The sequence below is a fragment of the Suillus discolor genome, assembly GCF_016758755.1.
Source record: "Suillus discolor strain FC423 chromosome Unknown F5147scaffold_25, whole genome shotgun sequence".
NCBI classification, from domain to species: domain Eukaryota; kingdom Fungi; phylum Basidiomycota; class Agaricomycetes; order Boletales; family Suillaceae; genus Suillus; species Suillus discolor.
This window is the reverse complement of record NW_024541272.1, coordinates 516,462-536,496: the sequence shown is the minus strand read 5'-3', so window position 1 is coordinate 536,496 and position 20,035 is coordinate 516,462. Positions and strand designations below refer to the sequence as shown.

The window sequence follows — 20,035 nt, the reverse complement described above, 5'->3', positions numbered from 1 at the left end:
CCTAGACTATTCTAACTGAAGTATGTGGCAGGAATATAATAGACATGGTGTACTGATGGTCCAACCGGACTGATTTTCCTTATGTAGACATCGGTCAGAACACCTTCTACAGCATACTGTACCCAATTACATGGTGTACTGATGGTCCGGCCGGACTGCTTTTCCTCATGTAGACATCGGCCAGAACACCTTCTACAACATACTGTACCCAATTACATGGTGTACTGATGGTCCGGCCGGACTGCTTTTCCTCATGTAGACATCAGCCAGAACACCTTCTACAGCATACTGTACCCAATTACATGGTGTACTGATGGTCCGGCCGGACTGCTTTGCCTCATGTAGACATCGGCCAGAACACCTTCTACAGCATACTGTATCCAATTACATGGTGTACTGATGGTCCGGCCAGACTGATTTTCCTTATGTAGACATCGGCCAGAACACCTTCTACAGCTCATACTGTACTGTATTTTTGCTTGTATTATTCTAATTATAATAGTAAAAAACAAGTCTGATTGGCAAGCTAGTTGTTTTTATTATTTATGTGCAAGTCGGCCAGGGTGATATCTACAACTTGTAGTCCTAATATAGTATTTCTTGCCTTAAAAGTGGTAGGGTAGCTCTTGAACACCACCTTCAACTTGCATGCTTACTATGTGCAATTGTCTAACCCCCATTCTGCATGTGTACTTTTGCATGACAAAGACCCAATTCTCACACTATCATCCCTATACACTGGCCAGCACTCACTCTAGGCATCAGCTAATACCTACCCTATGCACCGGCCAGCACCTGGCCAGCACTCACATTACATACTGGTCAGCACCCATCCTATATTCCAGCCAGCACCTGGCCAGCACCTACCCTACAGACTGGCCAGCACCCACTCTACATACTAGCCACACCAACTAGAGGTATCGGCCACCACCACCACCACACCTCCGGCCGGTCACTATCTACATATACCGGCCGGTACACATTGTACAACCATTTGGAACGTCCAGAGTACCAGTTCTACGTGTGGTTCTGACTGAATTATGTGCATTGGCCAATGCAATGATGTTCTAGAATGCCTCCAGACTTCATCTCAGTTTTTCCTCTAAATTGTTCGCATAGTCTCCCTAGGCCTATGATCTTAAAGTAAGTATTATCGTGGTTGACAACGTTGATATCGGATAGCTTCGACTTATTAGTACATGCATACTTCAAATTTCAAAGCTTCAGCTTCAGACGACATGGTCGCGTAGTATTTACATAGAGGTTGATATGTATCCATATGTAGACCTGTATGACGTAATAATAATCTTTGAATTCTGCTCCCGTTGCAAACTATCAGATCCGTTCTTTCGTGCCTGTTCGTACCAATGCCCACAACACCCATCGAAGTCCTGCGCGCCTCAGTCGAGGCTCATAATGATACCTTCGAGGCTTTACTAAACTTGATACCTGCCAAGTACTACCTGCCGAAAGATGATCATGATGCAGACGACAATGTGTGTTATTTAAATTTTCAGTCGTTCATTGATGAATCTGAATCGCGTCGTGCGCATCGGACAGGTTCCATCCAAGTATCAAAAACACAGCAAAAACAAGAAAGCACCCAAACAAGCTGCGAAGGAGGCATCAAAAAAGGCTCGCAGGGATAAGGTCTGCCGCTATCATCACTGCCTGATGTTCCTTTTTGAGTCTGAGTTCTTATTTTTCTAGCTGGACCCAGCCAATCAAAAGTCAGTCATCGACCTTCAGAACGAAGCTGCTCTTGAGCTAGAAAAAAACAACTCGAAAGTCAAGGGGAAGCGGAAAGCTGCGGTACTCGGGTCTGATTCTGATGCCGGCGACGAGGACGACGTTATGCAAGTGGATGATGTGGATCTCAGCGATGCCGTTGTGACCGCCCCACTCGACTCTATAGTGCCCATGGCTAAACCAGAGAGTATCGCTGCTCTCCGAGATAAATTACATTTGCGCATGGCAGCTCTCCGACGTGGTGGACAAGGTGGTGGAGAGCCGGGAGATAAAGACGAGCTTTTGGAAGAAAGGAGAAAGCAACGCGCTGCGCTTCGTGAAAAAAGACGAAAAGAGACAAAAGAGAGGCGCAAGGCAGAGGCTGAAGGCAAAAAAGGAAGCAAGAAGGAAGTGACGAAGGGTCTTCCTGTCAAGGTATTTTCGCATCTTGCGAGGTTCGAGCTCGAGTTCATCCTTCTGTGCTCGACAAACAGAATCAGTTGCTTGTTCCGGACTTGCCAGTCGCTTCGAAAGGAACTGCAGCCTCTCGTCATATCGACGGTCCATTGACTAATGTATCTTTTTCTGTGGTGGCCGGGAGTTCGAGCAAAAGGGCTGCATCACTCAAGACGTCTTCTAATCCTAATCAAGCTCTGTCGCAGCTCGCTGCGCGGAAGGAAAAATTGGATTCGATGCCGGAGGACAAACGCAAGGCTATAGAAGATAAGAGTCGTTGGGCAAAAGCGGAGGCGCGTGTTGAAGGTGTCAAGGTCAAGGATGACGAAGGGCGCCTGAAGAAGGCAGTAAAACGGAAAGAAAAGGAGAAAGTGAAGAGCAAGAAGTCCTGGTAAGCTGTTGATGATCACTTGGTTTTTTATTGATACTTATATTGTTGAAGGGAGGAGAGGAAAGACCAGCTCGCAGCTTCCATGGCTGCAAAACAGAAGAAACGATCAGATAACATCGCGATGCGAAATGAGCGACGAAGTGATAAAAGAAAGTCGTCGTCGTCAAAGGGGAAAACTAAAGCTCGACCTGGTTTTGAGGGCAAGGCTTTCCATAAGGGTAAAGGGAAAGCTACGGGCAAGCACAAGTAGCGCAGGTACTGTAGCCCTGATGTATGGTTAGGGATAACTTGTATCGATCTCATTTCAAGTGGGTCATACTTCAGTATGAGAGGTGCTGGGGTTCGGGGTGAATATTAATGGAGACATGATAAGGCCAGCTTAATTTCCACAGCAGTGCAGATTCTATTAATCGGCCGCCTCACACCTTCAGGTGACACACTGTTTGTCACTATTGTGTACAGACGAAAATATTTGGGTGACTGCACTGAGAGGGGCCAATTGTGACACGGACTAACTGGCACTTGGCCAATTCAAGGAAGTACTTTGGCCAATATTTCAAATTCAAAGAGGTTATGACGGCTTTGAACCACGACAGTTTATATACCGCTTGCCTCTGGCCTCTTCTCTAGTCTTCTCCGACTTCTCAACACTCGCACTCAACGTTCAACGCTTATACACTACAAACTTCACAATGTCTTCACCTCCTACCATGGATTTTTCTGGTACGTCGCCCTAGGTCATCAGTGGCAGTCGGTCTAATTCTTCCTAATTCTGCGTGCAGGGAAATGCATCATTGTCACTGAGGGTGACCGCGGAATTGGGCTTGTGTATAGCATCGCTCTCGCTAAGGCTGGTGCCCGAGTAGCAATCATCTACAGGTCAAGCTTAGCTTCTTTGATGCTGTCAATTGCTAATTAATGTGTGGTTAGGAGTAACGAGGATGCCCCTCAAGTCGCTCAAGATCTTGAGAAGGAATTCCGTGTCGAAGTCAAGGTATGTAAACCAACCTCGCTGAAATGCCGTCTTCATGCAGACCCCTATCCTCCTGCACAGGCTTACAAGTGTGACGTCACCAATGCTGAGCAGACAGTTGAGATGTTTGAGTTCATCGCGAAAGATCTTGGCCCCGTCACAGGTCTCATTGCAGTGAGTAGATTCGTTCTCGCCAGATCATTTCTTGAAACGAGCGGTTTGATTATAGAATCCTAGCGTTTCTGTCGTGAAGCCTGTTCTTGCACTGACCACGGAGCACTTCAACCACGTGTATAATGCCAATGTCTTCGGCGTACTCAACAGCGCCGTGGCTGCTGCAAAGTAAGTTCTACCATGTATTTTGTGGAAGGCAGGACCTGACAAATTTGGCAGGCTTTGGAAAGGGAAAAACTTGGAGAACTTTTCCATTGTGATCTCGTCCACCACCAGCTCGCGGATCATTAACCAAGCTGCGACAAACGAACCCTTGACACAGGTCTTTGACAACTCCTCCAAGGCCGCTGTCTCCAGCCTTACCAAGGGGTTGGCTGCTGAGTGGGCTCAGGCTGGACATAATTTCAGAGTGAACGAAGTTACTCCTGGATATGGTTTCGCTACGGTATGTACTGTGTGTTTCATTGAGAATTTACTGATTCACTTATTTTATACATTGTAGCCCGATCAGATCGCAGACCAGGCACTTTCCCTTTTGTCTGAGAACGCCAGTTGCATGACTGGCGGGGGGCATCGCGTTGACGGGTATGTCTGCTGGTTTCGCACAGCATCAAAAATCTGACGGATTCCTTGCCATATTCCTTTAGCGCCCAGCTTATCTGGCAAATTCGCACGACAGAGTTGTGTGGCTGGAGCTTAAGAGGGAGTAGTTCATTACAACGGAATGTGTGTACTCAATCAATGCATGAGAAGTGATGGGATTCGGGGTGAATGGAGACATGATAAGGCCAGCTTAATTTCTACAGCAGTACAAATTCTATTAATCGGCCGCCTCACGCCTTCAGGTGACACACTGTTTGTCACTATTCTGTACAGACGAAAATATTTGGGCGACTACACTGAAAGGGGCCAATTGTCGAACCAACTGTGCCCCAGCGTTGGGAGTAGTCCAGAATTTCAGGCAGTTCCAGGTTACAGTTCTAGTTGGCCAATTCAGTGCAATTTAGAAGAGGGGACTTATCCATGGCTCGGCCAATCCATTACTGACTATCAAATTCAAAGAGGGGACGGTTATGACGTCTTCGAACCATGACAGCTTATATACCGCTTGCCTCTAGTCTCCTCTCTAGTCTTCTCCGACTTCTCAACAGCCATCTACACTCGCACTTAACGCTTATACACTACAAAACTCACAATGTCTTTCACGTTTTCTGGTACGTTGCCCCGAATCATCAGTGGCAGTCAGTCTGATTCTTCCTAATTCTGCGTGCAGGGAAATGCATCATTGTCACTGGGGGTAACCGCGGAATTGGGCTTGGGTATAGCCGCGCTCTGGCTAAGGCTGGTGCCCAAGTAGCAATCATCTACAAGTCCAGCTTAGCTACTTTGATGCTTGTCAATTGCTAATTACTATGTGGTTAGGAGTAACAAGGATGCCCCTAAAGTCGCTGAAGATCTTAAGAAGGAATTCGGCGTCGAAGTCAGGGTATGTAAACCAACCTCGCTGAAATGCCGTCTTCATGCAGATCCCTATCCTCCTGCACAGGCTTACAAGTGCGACGTCACCAATGCTGAGCAGACAGTTGAGATGTTTGAGTTCATCGACAAAGAACTTGGTCCCGTCACAGGTCTCATTGCAGTGAGTAGATTCGTTTCCGCCAGATTATTTCTTGAAGCGAGCGGTTTTATTGCAGAATGCTGGCGTTTCTGTCGTGAAGCCTGCTCTTGAACTCACCACGGAGGACTTCTACCACGTGTATAATGTCAATGTCCTTGGCGTGTTCAACAGTGCTGTGGCTGCTGCAACGTAAGCTCCATCATGTGTTTTGTGTTTGTGGAAAGTACGGCCTGACGAATACGGCAGACTTTGGAAAGGCAAACACTTGAAAAACCTTTCGATTGTTATCACGTCCTCCATGAGCTCGCGGATCATTAACCAAGCTGCGACAAACAAACCCTTGACGCAAGCCTTTTACAACTCCTCGAAGGCTGCTGTCTCCAACCTTACCAAGGGGTTGGCTGCTGAGTGGGCTGCACATAACATCAGAGTGAACGCAGTCTCTCCCGGATACGGTCAGTATTTTTCTTTCTATGGCCCGTGCACGACATACTGAAAATATGTATTAGTGGAGACGGATCAAACTCATAATTTGCCCGACAGCGTCATCCAATATGAGGCGGACCACATTCCCTTGAGAAAATTTGCTACGGTATATACCGTGTTTCGTTTAGAATTCACTGATTCACTTATTTTATAAATTGTAGCCCGATCAGATCACAGGCCAGGCACTTTTGCTCTTGTCTGAGGACGGCAACTACATGACTGGCGGGGAGTATTTCGTTGACGGGTATGTCTGCCAGTTTCGCACATCATCACAAATCTGACGGATTCTTTGCCATATTCCTTTAGCGGCCAGCTTATCTACTAAATTCGCTTGTCGTCTCAAAGGAGTCGTGATCAATGGTGTGGCTGGAGCTTAAGAGGGAGTAGTTCATTACAACGGAAGGATGTAATGTGTGTACAATAATTTCAGAGAATTCCAGCGCTGCTGTACAAAATAAGGAAGAATTGTGATGACCACGACTCAATCCTACATGCCTAATACAACGATGTAAATGTTTGCTGAGACTTTGGATATTATCTAAGAAGCGAGGCCAATCAAGCTGTGTGGAACGATGAGATTGTTGTGGTGCAACTAAGTCGACACCCTCTCAGGGTCAGGCGCCCGCGCTCGTCCGCGTCGAGTTCGATACACTTTCTGTGTGGCATGTTCACAGCAGATATGAAGATGAAAGAAAGATTACAGACCATTTCCATCATTGCGCGGTAAGCCATGCCACCTGTGGCGTGGCCTTCCCTTATACTAGTGAAGTTAGGAGAGAAAGGGTCAAACAAGTAAAATATCAGTAACAGATCACCTACGCGGGCTTGAACACGTTGCCCAATGATGCTGGCGATGACCATGACGGCTGCGCTTGCCATGAAACCGATAGCGACTGGTACAAGCGAGAGTAGCATGAACCGCGGTTTGCCACGAGTATTCTCGAAAATGTAATCGACGATGCCAACGGCAAAAAGAATAGATGACCAGAGGGCGAATATGACAGGGCTGGCGACCGCAATCGCAAGAAAAGTTGGGTTGATGTAATTGCAACCTTTCACTAGCTCTGCCATGTCCTCGTCCGAAATAGAGAACGCCTGGATAGGGAAGTACTGAACAATGAAAAGACCGCAGACGCTCAACCCAGCTGCTCCCAGCCAAACAGAGAAAGCGAGAGGGGGAGCGGGTGGTGAAATCGCGAGGATAGCCGCACTCATAGTGGCGAGGAACGCGAGCTGTACAAACATGAATTTTGTATGATGTATTAGTGGAGGTTGACGACTCGTTTGAGCATATACAGCTTACCGTGTTCGACACTCTATTCCACTCTGCTTGCTGTTCGACACGCCAACGGTTGACAGCTTGTAGGCCGTCTACTTCAGCGGCATCGGCAAATTCATGAAATCGGGCAAGATAAGTGCGACCCATTTGGAACAAGAGAACATTATCCAAGATTTGGAGACACAACAGATATAATTTGGAGAGGAGAGGAAACATCATCCGAAGTGCTGCTGGTATAAGGCGGTCAGACTTGAGGCAGAATCAGACTACTCAAGGGCTCATTTCAGCCATGTTTAGTATATGGAACGTGGAGAAGAGCATAAGCGGCTTCTACAGCATGCCACATCATGACCAGCGCTATGTCGTTTGATATTGATTCAGAATATCGCATCGATGATTTGTGCAAAATGGTCTTGGGAAAGTCAGAGTATCAGCAGGCGAGTGGTCGTGGTGAGTCTACAACAAAACTGTTGACAACTTTACAAATCATCACCACCATAAATATTAATAATTTAGATGGGCTCACTCCCGGCACTACATCTACTGTCAAAACCACCACCTCGAAATATGGCAAGGCACTAATACACAAACTGGAATTGCTCAAGGACACTCGATTCTCCCACTGGCGTCACGAGTTCATCGTCCTTACTCTGACTTATGCAAGTGAAACGCGTCTGCTTTACTTGGAACATTCTTGGCATGGCACAGGACTAGGAGAACGGATACCCGTGACTCTTAGCAGTCTTGTTGGCAGTCAGAAAGGCAGCGCAGATGAAGCAATGTTCTATAAACCAAATGATCCCCATGAAAACCATCGGAGGAAATGCACCATGACTGTCCTCGAAATCCAGTTTTCTGATCATAGCCCTGGAGTCACTCTTCATTTCATTGCTCGCATTCTAAGGCAAATTGGGACGAAACATCAAGCCTATGCGTTATTCAGTGCCAACTGTTGGGCTTGGTCTCGAGGCATTGTTATGGCCATTGCCATAGAGTCTAGTAGGAACGTCGAGATAGTGACCATGTCAGGGAGGGATGTGACATTGGACCAGCTCAAAATTTACCTGTTGACCGAGTATGGTGCGTTTGGTGGTATGCTCTTGCATTGCATAGGTGTGTCTCGTACATCTCAACGCACTCTCCTGGCTGATAGCCTGAATTCTCAGAGAAAGGGAAGCATGACCTACGTTGGCACGAGTATTGTACTCTGCGATGTGCTTGCTTCCTTTATGGCTTCATCAGCCTCGGACTTTGGTTCAGACATGTCATTTTCGGTCCTCTCAACTGGGCACTACACACCAAGGAACTTTGCATTTACAAGGACCGGACAACCAACACGAAAGGTCAAGACCACACATACACTATCCTGCCGCCCGACTTCACAGATTTAATCCCCACATTCCCGGGCATTGCCACACACCTTCTGGGACACAATTTCTGCGGGCCAAGTAAATATCTATATATCCTGGTTCCCCCGATTGCAACCTCTGGAGCAAGAGTCACATCAGTTCATATATTTATCTATGGCACTGTGGAGTTAGAACCAGGCCAGGAACAGTTGGCCTCTGTTACCGAGAGCACTCTCAACAGAATGGAATGGTTTCGATGTGCTATTCTTCGCCAAACGCAGGACGGAAGACTCATCGAGGTATCTGAGCCCGCTTGCTTTCCACTCAGTGTACAGTTTCGGAGCGAATCGGGGAGGCGATCATACGGCGCTGTACATGTCATGGAACATCATCACCCATTGACTCTGGGGTTACGTCAAGGGGACTCGATAGCAATATGGGCTCTCGGAAGAGCTGGCTTTATCCACAAACCAGCAGGCGCTTGGATCAAGGTAGGTTATTTCATATGCAATAATTACTGGCATGAATGAGAGGACACTTTTAGGCCGTGACCAATCACCGGCTTGGATTTTTGGATTGGCTGGTTACAATCAACATGACGAGAACGATTGCAGGACTTATCATATACCCTCGCGGTCATACTTGGCCAGAGATTGTCGGAAAATTTTGCCATGAACTGAAGCACCTGTTTATCGAGATTCCATGGTGCTTGAACAGTTTGTGAGTCAAGCTCCCTCGCAATGTCTCCTCCAATGAATCGTTTCCCTATGAATCTAGTTGTAATGACTGGCCTTGGTCAGCAATCAACATGGCAGCATCACACTTACTTTCCACTGTCACACCGCTCCAGTTACCTGCAGATGACGGTGACGAGCACCCGGTCGAAGTGTCGTTATCTAACTTCATAGAACAACTTCTCTCACCCAACAGCGGAAAAGGCTCACCATTCTGCAGAGCTATAATGCGCTCCATCTCTCTTGGACAAGCTGAGATTGACCTCTTCAAGATCATCGTTCTGCTAGTCACCCTCGATAACGTGAAGTATTATGTGCATATACGTCATCCCAAAGACGAGGAGTCTCTCTGGCACCATTTTATCACTTCCCTGTGGAGCTATCATGGGTTCGTGCAGGATACAGCAGTGATATATCGACCAGGAAAAATGCAGAAAGCCGCTTGGGACGCCTTGGATGTCGATTTCACAGCCGAGCTGTCTGATAGTGACACTGCAGCACCGCAGGATATTCTCTCGGTCGCCTTGCGTTTACGCGACTTCCGGAATAATTACTGGTGGTATTTCTGGCTGAACGAAAATTGGCAGTGGCCTATATCTATCGTGAAGGCGATAATGAAATGTGCTGGCCAGGTTGTCCGTGTCCAGCTGCAATGCGACGAAGAGCCGCTGCAGATTGACAAGTGGGAGAAAACTGACGTCTTGTTGGGAGAGAAGGTAGAAGGGTGGGAACATGCGGAGGGGAAAATATATGGTGAGTGTCCCCAATGCCAATGATATTTGCTGATCGCAGAGATAGGGAATGGAATGAAGGACGATGTGCATTTTTTGTTTGCGCATGCACGAGCGCGCTTCTTGATAGGGTCGATCATACTGATATCTGTATTTCTTCATGTTTATTATCACTTGTAATCTCATCAGGTTTTGCGCCAGTGACACGGCTGCCAGTATGAAGAGATGGGTTTCCTCGGGTCTTCCCGGTCCTTTCTGCTGCTTAGTCAGTAAGTAGTTTGGCGTTAGCCGCAACAACATTGTCTACTCGCCTCGGCCCTCGAGGCTTGGGCTTGGGGTTGCCTGACGGATCACTGGGACTGTGCACACAATCACTGCAGTTAGACTGGTCACGAGCCTAGACTGCAGTGGTCACGAGTCTAGGCTGTAGTCGTACAGCTCCACAGAGCTCCACATATCCCGATTAGGTCGGGAGAGCTTATATATAGATGCATCCCCTTCACCTGGTCAGCAACTTACATCTTCAGCTATTCTATCAACCTATTGTACAAAGTTGATACAAAAATATGTCGGCCTACCAAAAGCTCGCGCTACGCGCACGCTCCTTATCCTTGATTGACGTGAGTACCTAATACAACTCAGAGAAAGGCAATTTCACTGAGGTGGTTATGACGTCGGTTCCTGAAGCTCGCCGGAATAAAAGTTGGGGATCTGGGACCTCCTCGCACCTCTCTTTCGTCAACATTACATATATCTCGAATCACAGATACCAAACCTCATGGACGTATGCAACATACCATGGCTTCCAAAGGTTTTACGATCGACTTCTCCAGTGCGTGATTATGCGTGTCACCTTTCGCTTGACATTGTTCGCCTCGCCGTAGACAAATGCATCATCATCACTGGGGGAAACCGCGGGATTGGATACGCTTATAGTCGCGCTGTTGCCCACGCTGGTGCACGAGTGGCTATTATTTACAGGTTGGCCCCGAGTCGGGCATTCATATTCTACATTTAATGTGTATTTCAGGAGCTCCAAGGACGCGCATGAAGTAGCTGAGAACCTTGGAAAAGAATTTGGCGTGCAAGTCAAGGTTTGTGGAATGTTTGGCGGTTGACCTATTGCATTAACCCTCCCTGTTTGTGTACGCAGGCTTATCAATGTGATGTATCTGATGCACAAAAGACAACTGAAACGTTTTCTCTTATCGACAAAGATCTTGGTCCGGTGACAGGACTCATAGCAGTAAGTGGAACGTTCTCCGGCCATGTCATTTCTACGAAACGAGGAACTTGACATCACAGAACGCTGGCGTCTCCGTGGTTAAACCTGCACTCGAGCTGACCAGCAGAGACTTCCATAAAGTGTACGGTGTTAACGTCCTTGGTGTATTCAACAGCACCAAGGCCGCGGCAAAGTGAGTTCCATCATGAGGTAGTATTTTGGAAAGCGTGAGCCAAACGGATATGGCAGGCTGTGGATTGACAAGAAGTATGGCGGTTCGATCGTTATTACATCCTCCATGAGCTCTCGGATCATCAACCAAGTCGCGCCAAATAAGCCATTGACTCAAGTCTTCTACAATTCATCCAAGGGTGCTGTGTCCATCCTCATGAAAGGGTTGGCAGCGGAGTGGGCTACTTATGGGATTAGAGTGAATGCGCTATCCCCTGGTTATGGTCAGCATCTTGCAATAATCCCGTTGGTGCTAACTTGTTAAGCATTTGATATCAGTGAACACAGATCAGACCTCGGGTATGGAAACTTCCGTCCTCGAGCATCAGGCAAAGACCATACCGCTCGGACGCTTCGCCGAGGTATGTATCAAAGAATTTTGATCCGACGGGCGCTCACCACCTCAAAAGCCATATGAGATGACAGGTCAGGCGGTCTTACTCCTGTCCGATCATGCCAGTTACATGACGGGCGGAGAATATTTTGTCGACGGGTACGTGTGGTTTGATTATCTGATACACATCATTAGGTTTTGATGCCTTCTTGAACTATAGTGGTCACCTCATTTGGTAAACTGCGATACCCTCGAGGAGTTGTGCATTTGAGTGATAGATTGTCGTCGAGAGCTGTGCGTTAGGCTCATGTGGTATCAGCCCGTTAGTTATTAGCCTAGTTACTCATATAATTCCAAGTGGTTCTACCGTTCAGGCCCAGGGCCCGGCTTCAACAAATGCATGAAATTGGTCGATATAAGTGTGACCCGTCTGAAACAACCCAACATCATTGGAAATAGAGAGGACGGATTTTAGGAGAGATCATAACCCGAAGAACCGCGGACATGAGGACCTCGAAATGCAGGCAGAATTCGAAGGCATACTGTAGCCAGGCCCATATCTATATCAGTGGAAAATGTCACAGAGGGGGGATTTTGAATTTGTGTGAGCTTCGTGGTACTGATGGAACGGTGGTGTCTCTTCAAGTCCATGACTTGCACTACTTCACTCATCCTTGTGGACTCTGGGATGTCTTTGAAGAGAACTATCATGTAGATCGCGGTAGTAGGCAAGTCTAAGGGCGGCCTAAAGAACAAACTACTAGATCTAGTCTGCAAAATTTCCACGAGGGTGATTAATCATTTTGATCAAAGCTTGAAGAAGGCACGAGATATTTAGAATCTGCGTGTTTCCGGACCGAATTGCATCTAGACCATCTGACCAAATCAAGTAACACTGTCGAGGAATCTTAATGGTCTTACCCAAGTCTTACCGTTGTCTTATGGGTATACTGCATGGGTACATTGTATGCGGAGTCTCTGCAAACACCTCGCCCTCGGAGAATCGAAGATGGTAGGATCAACGTTCATCCATGCTATTCAACAGTGTCTCGCTAAGTCTATGACAACATGCGTGGATCGAAGCTCAACAGCCGGCCAAGCCATTCTTTTCGCTGAATTCTTGGTCGGATTAATATCGTGCAAATAATTAAATGACAAATACACGTGTTATATCACACAGAAAGAGCCGAGAAAGAGCCCTTTGTATGTGAGCTTGAGATGCCATTCTCGATGTCATCCGGTAAGGTGTCGGCATGGGTATGTACAGTTTGTTGCAGCGAGACCTGAACGCCCCCATACGGGAATGGCGCAGCATAAATCGGCGGCTCGCTATTGGGTAGCCTAGAACCCACACGTGTCATCCACTGAACGTTCCGCGCGGAAGATACTGTGCCATTGGCGCGATGGGAATCACCATGAGATACGCCCAGACCGACGCGGACGATAACGGAAGAGAACTGGAGGGACGATACACGTGAGAAAGGGAGGAAGAAACAGTCACGGGGAATCGACATACCACAATGCCCTGTGTCGGATGTAGGGTGAGCAAATTGAGAAGATAAAATACACGGAACTCACGATGATCGGTGATATCTTGATCAATATGCTGTTAATTACATCTTTTAAAAATAGCTAGACTTACTGAATTCAAAACGATGAACATGGCTGGAGAGCCAGAAGCACATGTTCCGATCATAACCATGAGTAAGATTGAGTACACAGAAGCTACTGGTGCATGAATACATATCAGAGAAGGCATTGCTAGAATTTTTACCAGATTCAACTATGATTGGCACCAAACGAGAGACCTGGTCCCCACCGCTTTTTGCGAAGGGTGTAATTGCTTTTTGGATATTTAAAATCTTGAATGCAATCAGTGCTGATATGCGAATTTAGTCTGGCCCCGGATGTAGAGTAAAAAACAAACATGTGCAGACCACGTTCATGGCCAGAGTATTCGAGTAGAATATCTTGACGCGAACAGAGAGGGCATCGGCGAAGACGTTTTCACCCGGAACGACACGGCTCAAAGTGTATACCAAGAGAACACCCATAGCTATATTACGTGTTAGCCGTAGCAGATGGATGGCAGAAGGGAACAAACCAATATCCGCGATGAATAACAAGAAAGGGAAGGTGGAGATGAGGTAACTCCTACCCCATACAATGAATGAGCGGTATAACTGCAGAGATGCTCAGATTTTGATAACGGCGAGTTTAGGATGCGTACAATGAATGCGTCAGACACCAATGTAACAGCAACATACAGAACAGTCTTTAGAATGTTCTGCCAAGTGTCAAATGTCCCATAATATATGGTTGGATAATTTGGCTCTGCCTCGTCTGTAGTGAAAGCCTGTATGTTGCGCAGGATGTCAACGGCAACGTGCTAGAGAGTTATGCATAAGATACGTCGACAATGTTGAGTCGACGAGACACGCACTGCCGTGATGAAGATGAACAATGAAATTGCAGTCCCGACCAAGTAATCACTTGGTCGCGATTGCCTGTTCCTCAGTACAGACATGCATTGACTAAACACCATCAGATATACACCTAGGCAAGGATTAGCATGGGACACATATAGAGATGGGGTGACAAAACCGTATGCCAATGACTCCATAAAAACGCCAATAAGCTCAGCCTTCGGGGTTGTCAACGCCATGATACCTCGGGTTGCCTGCAAGTCGACATGTGGTAAGTAATATTTAGGAACACAAAAGGCATACTTTCGTGCTAGCGTATCTGATCAGTGAGTCTGTCGCACGCGCCCCGAATTGTTACCACAATGAATGCTAGTAATCCCTTGTGGACACACGAAGCAGAAAGGTGAATCTACTCTGTATTAAAGCATTTGATTACGATAAACAATCTTGGGTCCAAAGTGTGAAAAGCATATTCACTTCCGGCAATCCCACGCACAAGCTTGCGAGCAGATACCGCGGTCATGAAATACCCCTTGGGAAACATCCGCCAGATCATGACATTGCTGGCATGACTCGGATGATGACAGGCACTTGAACGAGGTTATTGCGATTATCAGTGATCGCTATCAAGCAGACACGATGGCATCAATTCCTGTGCTAGCAGGTAACAAACACTTACACTTGTTGTGGTACTACTGGTACAACCCATATCTCCTTACGATAAAAACATTGTAAGTAAGACTTTAGTGTTGTTTGGTCAGCATAAATGATTTCCATAATTACAATTCTCACGGCTACAAGCACACTGTCATCGCCATCGCCTTCGTTCTTCGGCGCTGCACTTTTATGCTTTTGCATCAATACCAGTCACTCGATGCTAGTGAATACTGCAAACTTGAACTTGAACGTTCAACGTTCATCTGATGGGTATATCTCCTGCATGGCACCGTGCTAATAAGGTGTGCCAGGGATATCAACCGACACTATGCCGCACACATCATCATGGCATGCGGTAATTGACCAAGGTTACAGGTACAACTTCAACGGAAGATTGCGACAAGACTTGTCACTATGGCATTCGCAATGATCTAGGTGAGTCCTGTGCCATTTCTTATCAGATGTATACACAAATGTAGCATCATGCAACTTAAATCTGCGGATTATCACCGCCGGTCGAGTTCAAACACACGTATAGAAGATCACTGGGTACCTCCCCTCTAATTCCATTTAACACCTGCTTAGATATCCACCCTACAATTGCATTTCCTGTTCAACTTAACACGGCCTTGGTACATCATTGTAGTTCAGGCCTATCAAGACGGATGAAAAGTTACTGAATTATCAAGTTCAGCTGTGCTTTTCTCTGCAATCACGAATGGAGCTTCTGTGGTCGGATAAATCTCTGCATCGCCATTATTAGAAGCCTTTTGGTCTTTGCCAACGAATTTCTTTCCAAGAATCCCGATGTCGAGATTCGGGGGTTGTCATCCACTCGGGCCGTATGTCCCATCTTGCTGTGACGTCCACATGTCTCCTTTTTTGAAAGAAAAAAGGCATTGTTCATTTGATGTATGCATTTTACTGATGGATGTCTGCTACCCCACGGGGCCATGTTAACACAGTTCGATTGGGTGTGGACCTGTCGTGTGGTCATGGGCAATATGCATGTACCCGGATCGCCAAAGCATGACTGCTCGAACATGCCACGTCTGCACCATTCGTGGCACATAAGTACTTGATAAGTTCGAGAATCCCAAAAGGCCTTTGAGTGGCTGCTCAGATTATACACCGTGAAAAGACTTGTCGCTGTCCTTCAAATGAGCTTCAGTCAATGTTTGATTTCAAAGGGGCCTTCGCGGGTAAATCCGACATTATGGGATCTTCCTTGACTTGGTACTACGATGTCGATTGCCTTCGAGATTCCAGCCAAGCGTGTCTTGTCTAGCACCCAGTTGACCGCATTTCAATCATCTGCTACTTACAATACCATCACATCGTACATCGAGGTTCTGAATGCTTCCGTGGTGGGTGTGAAGCTTACCGACGCGCACCCGGAATCTCTAGTGCGTTTCCTCCTCCAATTTCATCCTTACAACTAATCCATTGTTCTTGCGTAAGCTCAGGGAATAAATGCCATCCTCCGCTTGTTAGATCGAATAGAGCAACTGGCTCATGAGACTCCCCCGGTTGAGAACAAGGCATCAAGATTTGGCAATCCGGCCTTCAGGTCGTTCTACGACAAAGTCCAAAGTGTAGGTCTTGCAATTCTTCTCCCTTCGTTTTTCATACTTACTTCTATCGTATTCAAGCTGGCACCGTCGTTGCATGCCGACCTTCCCGGCCTAGATCAAAATGCTACACCCGAATTAACTACCTATTTCTCGCAGGCTTGGGGGAATCGAGAGCGCATTGACTATGGGAGCGGTATGGAATTGAATTTTCTTTGCTGGCTGTAAGTCTTTTTATGTTTTTGATTCACTTGGTCCTCATATCACATCTCACAGGATATGCCTAGATCGTCTGCAGGTTGTTACGGCAAATGATCACACCGCGCTTGTTACTCTCGTGTTTTGGAGGTGCATTATCAAATCATTTATTCTGTTCATCGCTCATCCCTTTCAGATATATTCAAATCATGCGCGTACTTCAGTCAACGTATTGGCTAGAACCCGCTGGATCTCATGGCGTCTGGGGTCTCGATGATTATCATTTTTTGCCTTTCCTCTTTGGTTCTTCACAGCTACGCGGCACGTCGCAATTAGTTATAGTATGCAACGAGTCCTGATATTTTCTACTGCAGGACACAAGTTTGTACGACCGAAGGCCATACATGATGCAGAGATCGTAGATGAACTATCGAAGGATTATATGTACTTCTCTTGCATAAAGTTCATCAACTCCGTTCGTATCTTTTGTATTGCGTGCCTATTTGACATCTCAAGATTTGGATATAGATCAAGACGGCCTCACTTAGATGGCACTCACCGATGCTGGATGATATATCAGCAGTGCGTGCTACGGCCCTCGGTACATTGACCCATCTAACTTGTGTAGGTAAAAACTTGGGAAAAAGTCAACTCCGGAATGATCAAGATGTATCAAGCAGAGGTCTTAGGGAAGCTGCCTGTCATGCAACATTTCCTGTTTGGATCCATTCTTCCATACGAAGGACCGCCACCTCCATCTTCCGACGAATCGCATCACGGAGATGGACATACACACGAAGGATGGGGTGATTGTTGCGGTATACCCGTACCTAGTGCATTTGCGGCAGCCCAAATGGAGCGAGAGCCAGGAAAGAGGATCGAGGGTCCAGGCATCCGTCCTGTGCCGTTTGATTGAAGCGGATTTTGTGGGGATGGTTTCTAAGTCATGACAGTGCCTCCATCACGAACACCAGTAGGTTCAATACTATACATTACTCATAAACAACCTGGTCGACGCTCGTGATCAGAAGTTGTAGCTTTCGATCATTTTGCAAGTTGGGGCCAAAGCTATTTCAATGGATGTGACACCACGTCGGCTTGATTTTGTCTCTATTGCCATTCGTTGTCTGATCTCATCAGAGTCATCCGACTGCCGTCCTGCCTGTGATTGCTTTTTCTGAACTGGCTGACTCGAAGACTCTCAAAGAGAACAATGCTTACCAATTAGAGCCACTAAAGTAACACCAGTATGTTGACTTGTCTCGTCTTTCGGGAATCGGAAATAACCTCTTGGGTTCGTTCGCACCGCCGGCTTCGGGTGCTATTGCGTCATGCTGTGTTACTGCCGCGTATCATTAGCAAAGAGATGAAGGGAATGCGTAAATTTACCTTCATCGTCGATGCATAGGACTGATAGTAGTGACGGCAATAAATAGGAGACAGAACATAACAACATGGTAGATGCAGTAGCAGGCGGCAGCGGCATCTTGTGCTTAAATATTGTACATATAGGCTTAGCCAACTTGGATCTGCCCACCCACTCGGAATTCGGTCACAACTTTGGTGAGGTTTGTACACTTCAACTTCCTTCCAATTCGACAGCTGACATATCCCAGTCCGAACTACCGTATAAATTTAAAGACGATCATAGATCATGAATGTTCCCCAGGGTGAGTCAAGGTTCAGGACTTCACGCTACTGTGCAAAAGTTCATGTTCCTCTTCCTGATACTATGTGTTGCCTTAGCGCGCGTCACAGATGCGCAACGCGTTTTCGCCCATTTCATGGCTAGTCTTTTAGACTCTCCGACTGGTATATCCTGCTGCTAATCTCGTTGTGAAGGCACAAAACTCGTATTCATATGCCGAAAGTGATTGGACGAGTGAAATGACAACAGCTCAGAATATTGGCATCGATGGCTTTGGTACGTCTTTATTATGTCTCTCGTTCAAGCTTTCAGTCACTCATGTACGGCTCATGCTTAGCATTGAACATTGCCGCAAATGACTATGAAGTTGACAGGATTGTTGATGCATATGCAGCTGCAGAATCTTTAGGCTTCAAGCTCTTCTATTCCTTTGATATGACAGACACTTGGAAGCAGAGTGACATGGTAAATATCGTTGCCAATCACTCGTCAAGCCCAAGTACATTTCTCTGGAATAACACTATACTTGTATCAACATACTCAGGGGAGAGTTACGGAGAAGGCTTCTGGGCTAGCTTCAAGAGCGCACTTCAGAGCCAAGGCATCCACATCACACTTGCACCTGCGTTCACAACTTACCGTGACCCTTCGAGCGCTGCTTCACTCGTATCTACGTTCCCCTCGATCGATGGGTTCTTCAATTGGTGGTCCTGGTAGGTGATGTCGTAAAGAGTACGACGATCCTCTCACAAAATGTATCGCTAGGCCTGCCGATGTTGGTGCAAATTTAACGACAGCCACGGATTTGGCCTACCAAGCAGCTGTCTCATCGCTCAGTGGACCGTATATTATGTGTGAGTAGTTTAGTCCGAGTCTTCATGGCTTTTATTGACATTCAATCGAGCTGTCTCGCCTTGGCAATTTAAGAACTTCGGTGGCGCTAGCGATTGGGTACAGTATAGTGATACTCTCTGGAACTACCGCTGGCAGCAAGCCGTGAATGACGTGAAACCTGACATCGTTGAAATCAGTGCAGTAGCCTTATTGTTGTGTTGATCGTAGCTCATCGTGCTCTAGTAAGTTGGGACGATTATGCCGAGTCCCATTATATTGGGGATATCAATCCAAAAGTAACCCCTCATACCGTTGTCGAAGTTACGGCTCGAGTTGACATGCGATTTGTAGGTGTACCTTGGGACACAAGCCCCATTTTACGTCGATGGTTTCATACATGCTGCTTGGCGAGATGTAGCTCAATACTATATCTCGTGGTTCAAGACTGGTTCTGCACCGACTATTATGGTGAGCCATTTGCTGAATCGCTCTTCAATTTGATAATTTTCTTTCATCGTATAGAAAGATGAGGTCGTCTTCTGGTATCGTGTATGGTCCAAAGCCATCAAATGCAGTACCGGAACCCTACCGCGCAATGCTGCATACCCTGAGGACGCTGTTTTTGCACTTGCGATGCTCAAAGACACCGCAACTATCACACTCGCCATAGGTAGCAACACGGTAAATTTCACCGCCGGTCCGGGTGTGACCATGGGTTCTGTACCGTTCCCTCCAGAGGATTCACAAGTTCCCTATATCGCGATCAGCAAAAATGGCACAACAGTCGCCGACACCCATGGCTCGATGTATGTGAATCACAGCGGATGTACGTACTACAATTTCAATCCTTTTGTTGGGAGCATCACGGAGTGATGTATTAGTTAGTATAATGTAGTCGTAGACCACTGTATGTCATGCAAACTGCAATTGAATGAGATCAGGGTGAATACATATGGGACAAGCAAGAAATCGGGACCAGCTTCTGGCTGGTT

The 20,035-nt window shown here is 46.7% G+C and overlaps 9 protein-coding genes across 9 annotated transcripts; 7 read left to right on the top strand and 2 right to left on the bottom strand.

Moving 5' to 3' along the window:
* Positions 1-1,334: 1,334 nt before the first annotated feature.
* Positions 1,335-2,933, top strand: F5147DRAFT_693845 (surfeit locus protein 6-domain-containing protein). The gene is made up of 5 exons (XM_041437270.1): positions 1,335-1,496; positions 1,561-1,650; positions 1,711-2,163; positions 2,223-2,575; positions 2,627-2,933. Exons 1-5 carry the CDS (start codon positions 1,368-1,370, stop codon positions 2,823-2,825), a joined length of 1,224 nt encoding a protein of 407 aa, XP_041293291.1. The 5' UTR covers positions 1,335-1,367; the 3' UTR covers positions 2,826-2,933.
* Positions 2,934-3,163: 230 nt separating this feature from the next.
* F5147DRAFT_693844 (uncharacterized protein) lies at positions 3,164-4,637 on the top strand. The gene is made up of 8 exons (XM_041437269.1): positions 3,164-3,298; positions 3,358-3,454; positions 3,506-3,569; positions 3,630-3,722; positions 3,778-3,890; positions 3,942-4,167; positions 4,225-4,307; positions 4,370-4,637. The coding sequence occupies exons 1-8, from the start codon at positions 3,268-3,270 to the stop codon at positions 4,476-4,478; spliced, it is 816 nt and encodes a 271-aa protein (XP_041293290.1). The 5' UTR covers positions 3,164-3,267; the 3' UTR covers positions 4,479-4,637.
* Positions 4,638-4,917: 280 nt separating this feature from the next.
* On the top strand, positions 4,918-6,151 carry F5147DRAFT_652611 (uncharacterized protein; the record flags this gene model as incomplete). Its single annotated transcript, XM_041433650.1, has 9 exons — positions 4,918-4,936; positions 4,996-5,092; positions 5,145-5,208; positions 5,269-5,361; positions 5,417-5,529; positions 5,587-5,795; positions 5,850-5,932; positions 5,988-6,070; positions 6,133-6,151. The coding sequence occupies 9 exons, from the start codon at positions 4,918-4,920 to the stop codon at positions 6,149-6,151; spliced, it is 780 nt and encodes a 259-aa protein (XP_041293289.1).
* A 144-nt stretch (positions 6,152-6,295) lies between these two features.
* Positions 6,296-7,252, bottom strand: F5147DRAFT_799114 (uncharacterized protein; the record flags this gene model as incomplete). The annotated part of the gene is made up of 2 exons (XM_041443237.1): positions 6,296-7,059; positions 7,130-7,252. 2 exons carry the CDS (start codon positions 7,250-7,252, stop codon positions 6,382-6,384), a joined length of 801 nt encoding a protein of 266 aa, XP_041293288.1. The 3' UTR covers positions 6,296-6,381.
* Positions 7,253-7,588: 336 nt separating this feature from the next.
* Positions 7,589-10,134, top strand: F5147DRAFT_693836 (uncharacterized protein). Its single transcript, XM_041437268.1, has 5 exons — positions 7,589-8,218; positions 8,272-8,945; positions 8,999-9,174; positions 9,232-9,941; positions 9,987-10,134. The coding sequence occupies exons 1-5, from the start codon at positions 7,885-7,887 to the stop codon at positions 10,097-10,099; spliced, it is 2,007 nt and encodes a 668-aa protein (XP_041293287.1). The 5' UTR covers positions 7,589-7,884; the 3' UTR covers positions 10,100-10,134.
* Positions 10,135-10,138: 4 nt separating this feature from the next.
* On the top strand, positions 10,139-12,173 carry F5147DRAFT_693832 (uncharacterized protein). Its single transcript, XM_041437267.1, has 10 exons — positions 10,139-10,539; positions 10,607-10,751; positions 10,804-10,900; positions 10,950-11,013; positions 11,073-11,165; positions 11,225-11,337; positions 11,394-11,599; positions 11,655-11,737; positions 11,786-11,868; positions 11,930-12,173. Exons 1-10 carry the CDS (start codon positions 10,486-10,488, stop codon positions 11,946-11,948), a joined length of 957 nt encoding a protein of 318 aa, XP_041293286.1. The 5' UTR covers positions 10,139-10,485; the 3' UTR covers positions 11,949-12,173.
* A 546-nt stretch (positions 12,174-12,719) lies between these two features.
* On the bottom strand, positions 12,720-14,866 carry F5147DRAFT_693788 (uncharacterized protein). Its single transcript, XM_041437266.1, has 12 exons — positions 14,815-14,866; positions 14,439-14,758; positions 14,314-14,389; positions 14,153-14,265; positions 13,940-14,098; positions 13,814-13,892; positions 13,637-13,765; positions 13,484-13,588; positions 13,352-13,434; positions 13,288-13,302; positions 13,226-13,234; positions 12,720-13,166 (listed from the first exon to the last, which is right to left on the bottom strand). The coding sequence occupies exons 3-12, from the start codon at positions 14,372-14,374 to the stop codon at positions 12,882-12,884; spliced, it is 1,038 nt and encodes a 345-aa protein (XP_041293285.1). The 5' UTR covers positions 14,375-14,389; positions 14,439-14,758; positions 14,815-14,866; the 3' UTR covers positions 12,720-12,881.
* Positions 14,867-16,012: 1,146 nt separating this feature from the next.
* F5147DRAFT_635581 (Phosphotyrosyl phosphatase activator) lies at positions 16,013-17,680 on the top strand. Its single transcript, XM_041432893.1, has 8 exons — positions 16,013-16,198; positions 16,259-16,387; positions 16,445-16,587; positions 16,640-16,711; positions 16,758-16,882; positions 16,936-17,036; positions 17,090-17,143; positions 17,190-17,680. The coding sequence occupies exons 1-8, from the start codon at positions 16,037-16,039 to the stop codon at positions 17,475-17,477; spliced, it is 1,074 nt and encodes a 357-aa protein (XP_041293284.1). The 5' UTR covers positions 16,013-16,036; the 3' UTR covers positions 17,478-17,680.
* A 495-nt stretch (positions 17,681-18,175) lies between these two features.
* Positions 18,176-19,986, top strand: F5147DRAFT_693765 (glycoside hydrolase family 71 protein). The gene is made up of 8 exons (XM_041437265.1): positions 18,176-18,348; positions 18,404-18,485; positions 18,547-18,922; positions 18,975-19,063; positions 19,114-19,239; positions 19,287-19,339; positions 19,395-19,511; positions 19,566-19,986. The coding sequence occupies exons 1-8, from the start codon at positions 18,220-18,222 to the stop codon at positions 19,914-19,916; spliced, it is 1,323 nt and encodes a 440-aa protein (XP_041293283.1). The 5' UTR covers positions 18,176-18,219; the 3' UTR covers positions 19,917-19,986.
* Positions 19,987-20,035: the final 49 nt, after the last annotated feature.

What these genes read in the sequence shown, in the direction of transcription:
- F5147DRAFT_693845 (XM_041437270.1), top strand. Translation starts at nt 1,368, where the DNA reads ATGCCCACAACACCCATCGAAGTCCTGCGCGCCTCAGTCGAGGCTCAT. An exon ending in ATCATGATGCAGACGACAAT is followed by an intron (nt 1,497 to 1,560) that starts GTGTGTTATTTA and finishes CGCATCGGACAG; the next exon opens with GTTCCATCCAAGTATCAAAA. An exon ending in AAAAGGCTCGCAGGGATAAG is followed by an intron (nt 1,651 to 1,710) that starts GTCTGCCGCTAT and finishes TTATTTTTCTAG; the next exon opens with CTGGACCCAGCCAATCAAAA.
- F5147DRAFT_693832 (XM_041437267.1), top strand. Translation starts at nt 10,486, where the DNA reads ATGTCGGCCTACCAAAAGCTCGCGCTACGCGCACGCTCCTTATCCTTG. An exon ending in TTTTACGATCGACTTCTCCA is followed by an intron (nt 10,752 to 10,803) that starts GTGCGTGATTAT and finishes GCCTCGCCGTAG; the next exon opens with ACAAATGCATCATCATCACT. An exon ending in AATTTGGCGTGCAAGTCAAG is followed by an intron (nt 11,014 to 11,072) that starts GTTTGTGGAATG and finishes TTGTGTACGCAG; the next exon opens with GCTTATCAATGTGATGTATC.
- F5147DRAFT_635581 (XM_041432893.1), top strand. Translation starts at nt 16,037, where the DNA reads ATGTCGATTGCCTTCGAGATTCCAGCCAAGCGTGTCTTGTCTAGCACC. An exon ending in GTTACTCTCGTGTTTTGGAG is followed by an intron (nt 16,712 to 16,757) that starts GTGCATTATCAA and finishes CATCCCTTTCAG; the next exon opens with ATATATTCAAATCATGCGCG. An exon ending in GCATAAAGTTCATCAACTCC is followed by an intron (nt 17,037 to 17,089) that starts GTTCGTATCTTT and finishes ATTTGGATATAG; the next exon opens with ATCAAGACGGCCTCACTTAG.
- F5147DRAFT_693844 (XM_041437269.1), top strand. Translation starts at nt 3,268, where the DNA reads ATGTCTTCACCTCCTACCATGGATTTTTCTG. An exon ending in TCCTACCATGGATTTTTCTG is followed by an intron (nt 3,299 to 3,357) that starts GTACGTCGCCCT and finishes TTCTGCGTGCAG; the next exon opens with GGAAATGCATCATTGTCACT. An exon ending in AGCGCCGTGGCTGCTGCAAA is followed by an intron (nt 3,891 to 3,941) that starts GTAAGTTCTACC and finishes CAAATTTGGCAG; the next exon opens with GCTTTGGAAAGGGAAAAACT.
- F5147DRAFT_693788 (XM_041437266.1), bottom strand. Translation starts at nt 14,374, where the DNA reads ATGGCGTTGACAACCCCGAAGGCTGAGCTTATTGGCGTTTTTATGGAG. An exon ending in GTTATTCATCGCGGATATTG is followed by an intron (nt 13,766 to 13,813) that starts GTTTGTTCCCTT and finishes CACGTAATATAG; the next exon opens with CTATGGGTGTTCTCTTGGTA. An exon ending in CATGAACGTGGTCTGCACAT is followed by an intron (nt 13,589 to 13,636) that starts GTTTGTTTTTTA and finishes TTCGCATATCAG; the next exon opens with CACTGATTGCATTCAAGATT.
- F5147DRAFT_693836 (XM_041437268.1), top strand. Translation starts at nt 7,885, where the DNA reads ATGTTCTATAAACCAAATGATCCCCATGAAAACCATCGGAGGAAATGC. An exon ending in CAGCAGGCGCTTGGATCAAG is followed by an intron (nt 8,946 to 8,998) that starts GTAGGTTATTTC and finishes GGACACTTTTAG; the next exon opens with GCCGTGACCAATCACCGGCT. An exon ending in CCATGGTGCTTGAACAGTTT is followed by an intron (nt 9,175 to 9,231) that starts GTGAGTCAAGCT and finishes CTATGAATCTAG; the next exon opens with TTGTAATGACTGGCCTTGGT.
- F5147DRAFT_693765 (XM_041437265.1), top strand. Translation starts at nt 18,220, where the DNA reads ATGTTCCCCAGGGTGAGTCAAGGTTCAGGACTTCACGCTACTGTGCAA. An exon ending in TATTGGCATCGATGGCTTTG is followed by an intron (nt 18,486 to 18,546) that starts GTACGTCTTTAT and finishes GCTCATGCTTAG; the next exon opens with CATTGAACATTGCCGCAAAT. An exon ending in TTCTTCAATTGGTGGTCCTG is followed by an intron (nt 18,923 to 18,974) that starts GTAGGTGATGTC and finishes ATGTATCGCTAG; the next exon opens with GCCTGCCGATGTTGGTGCAA.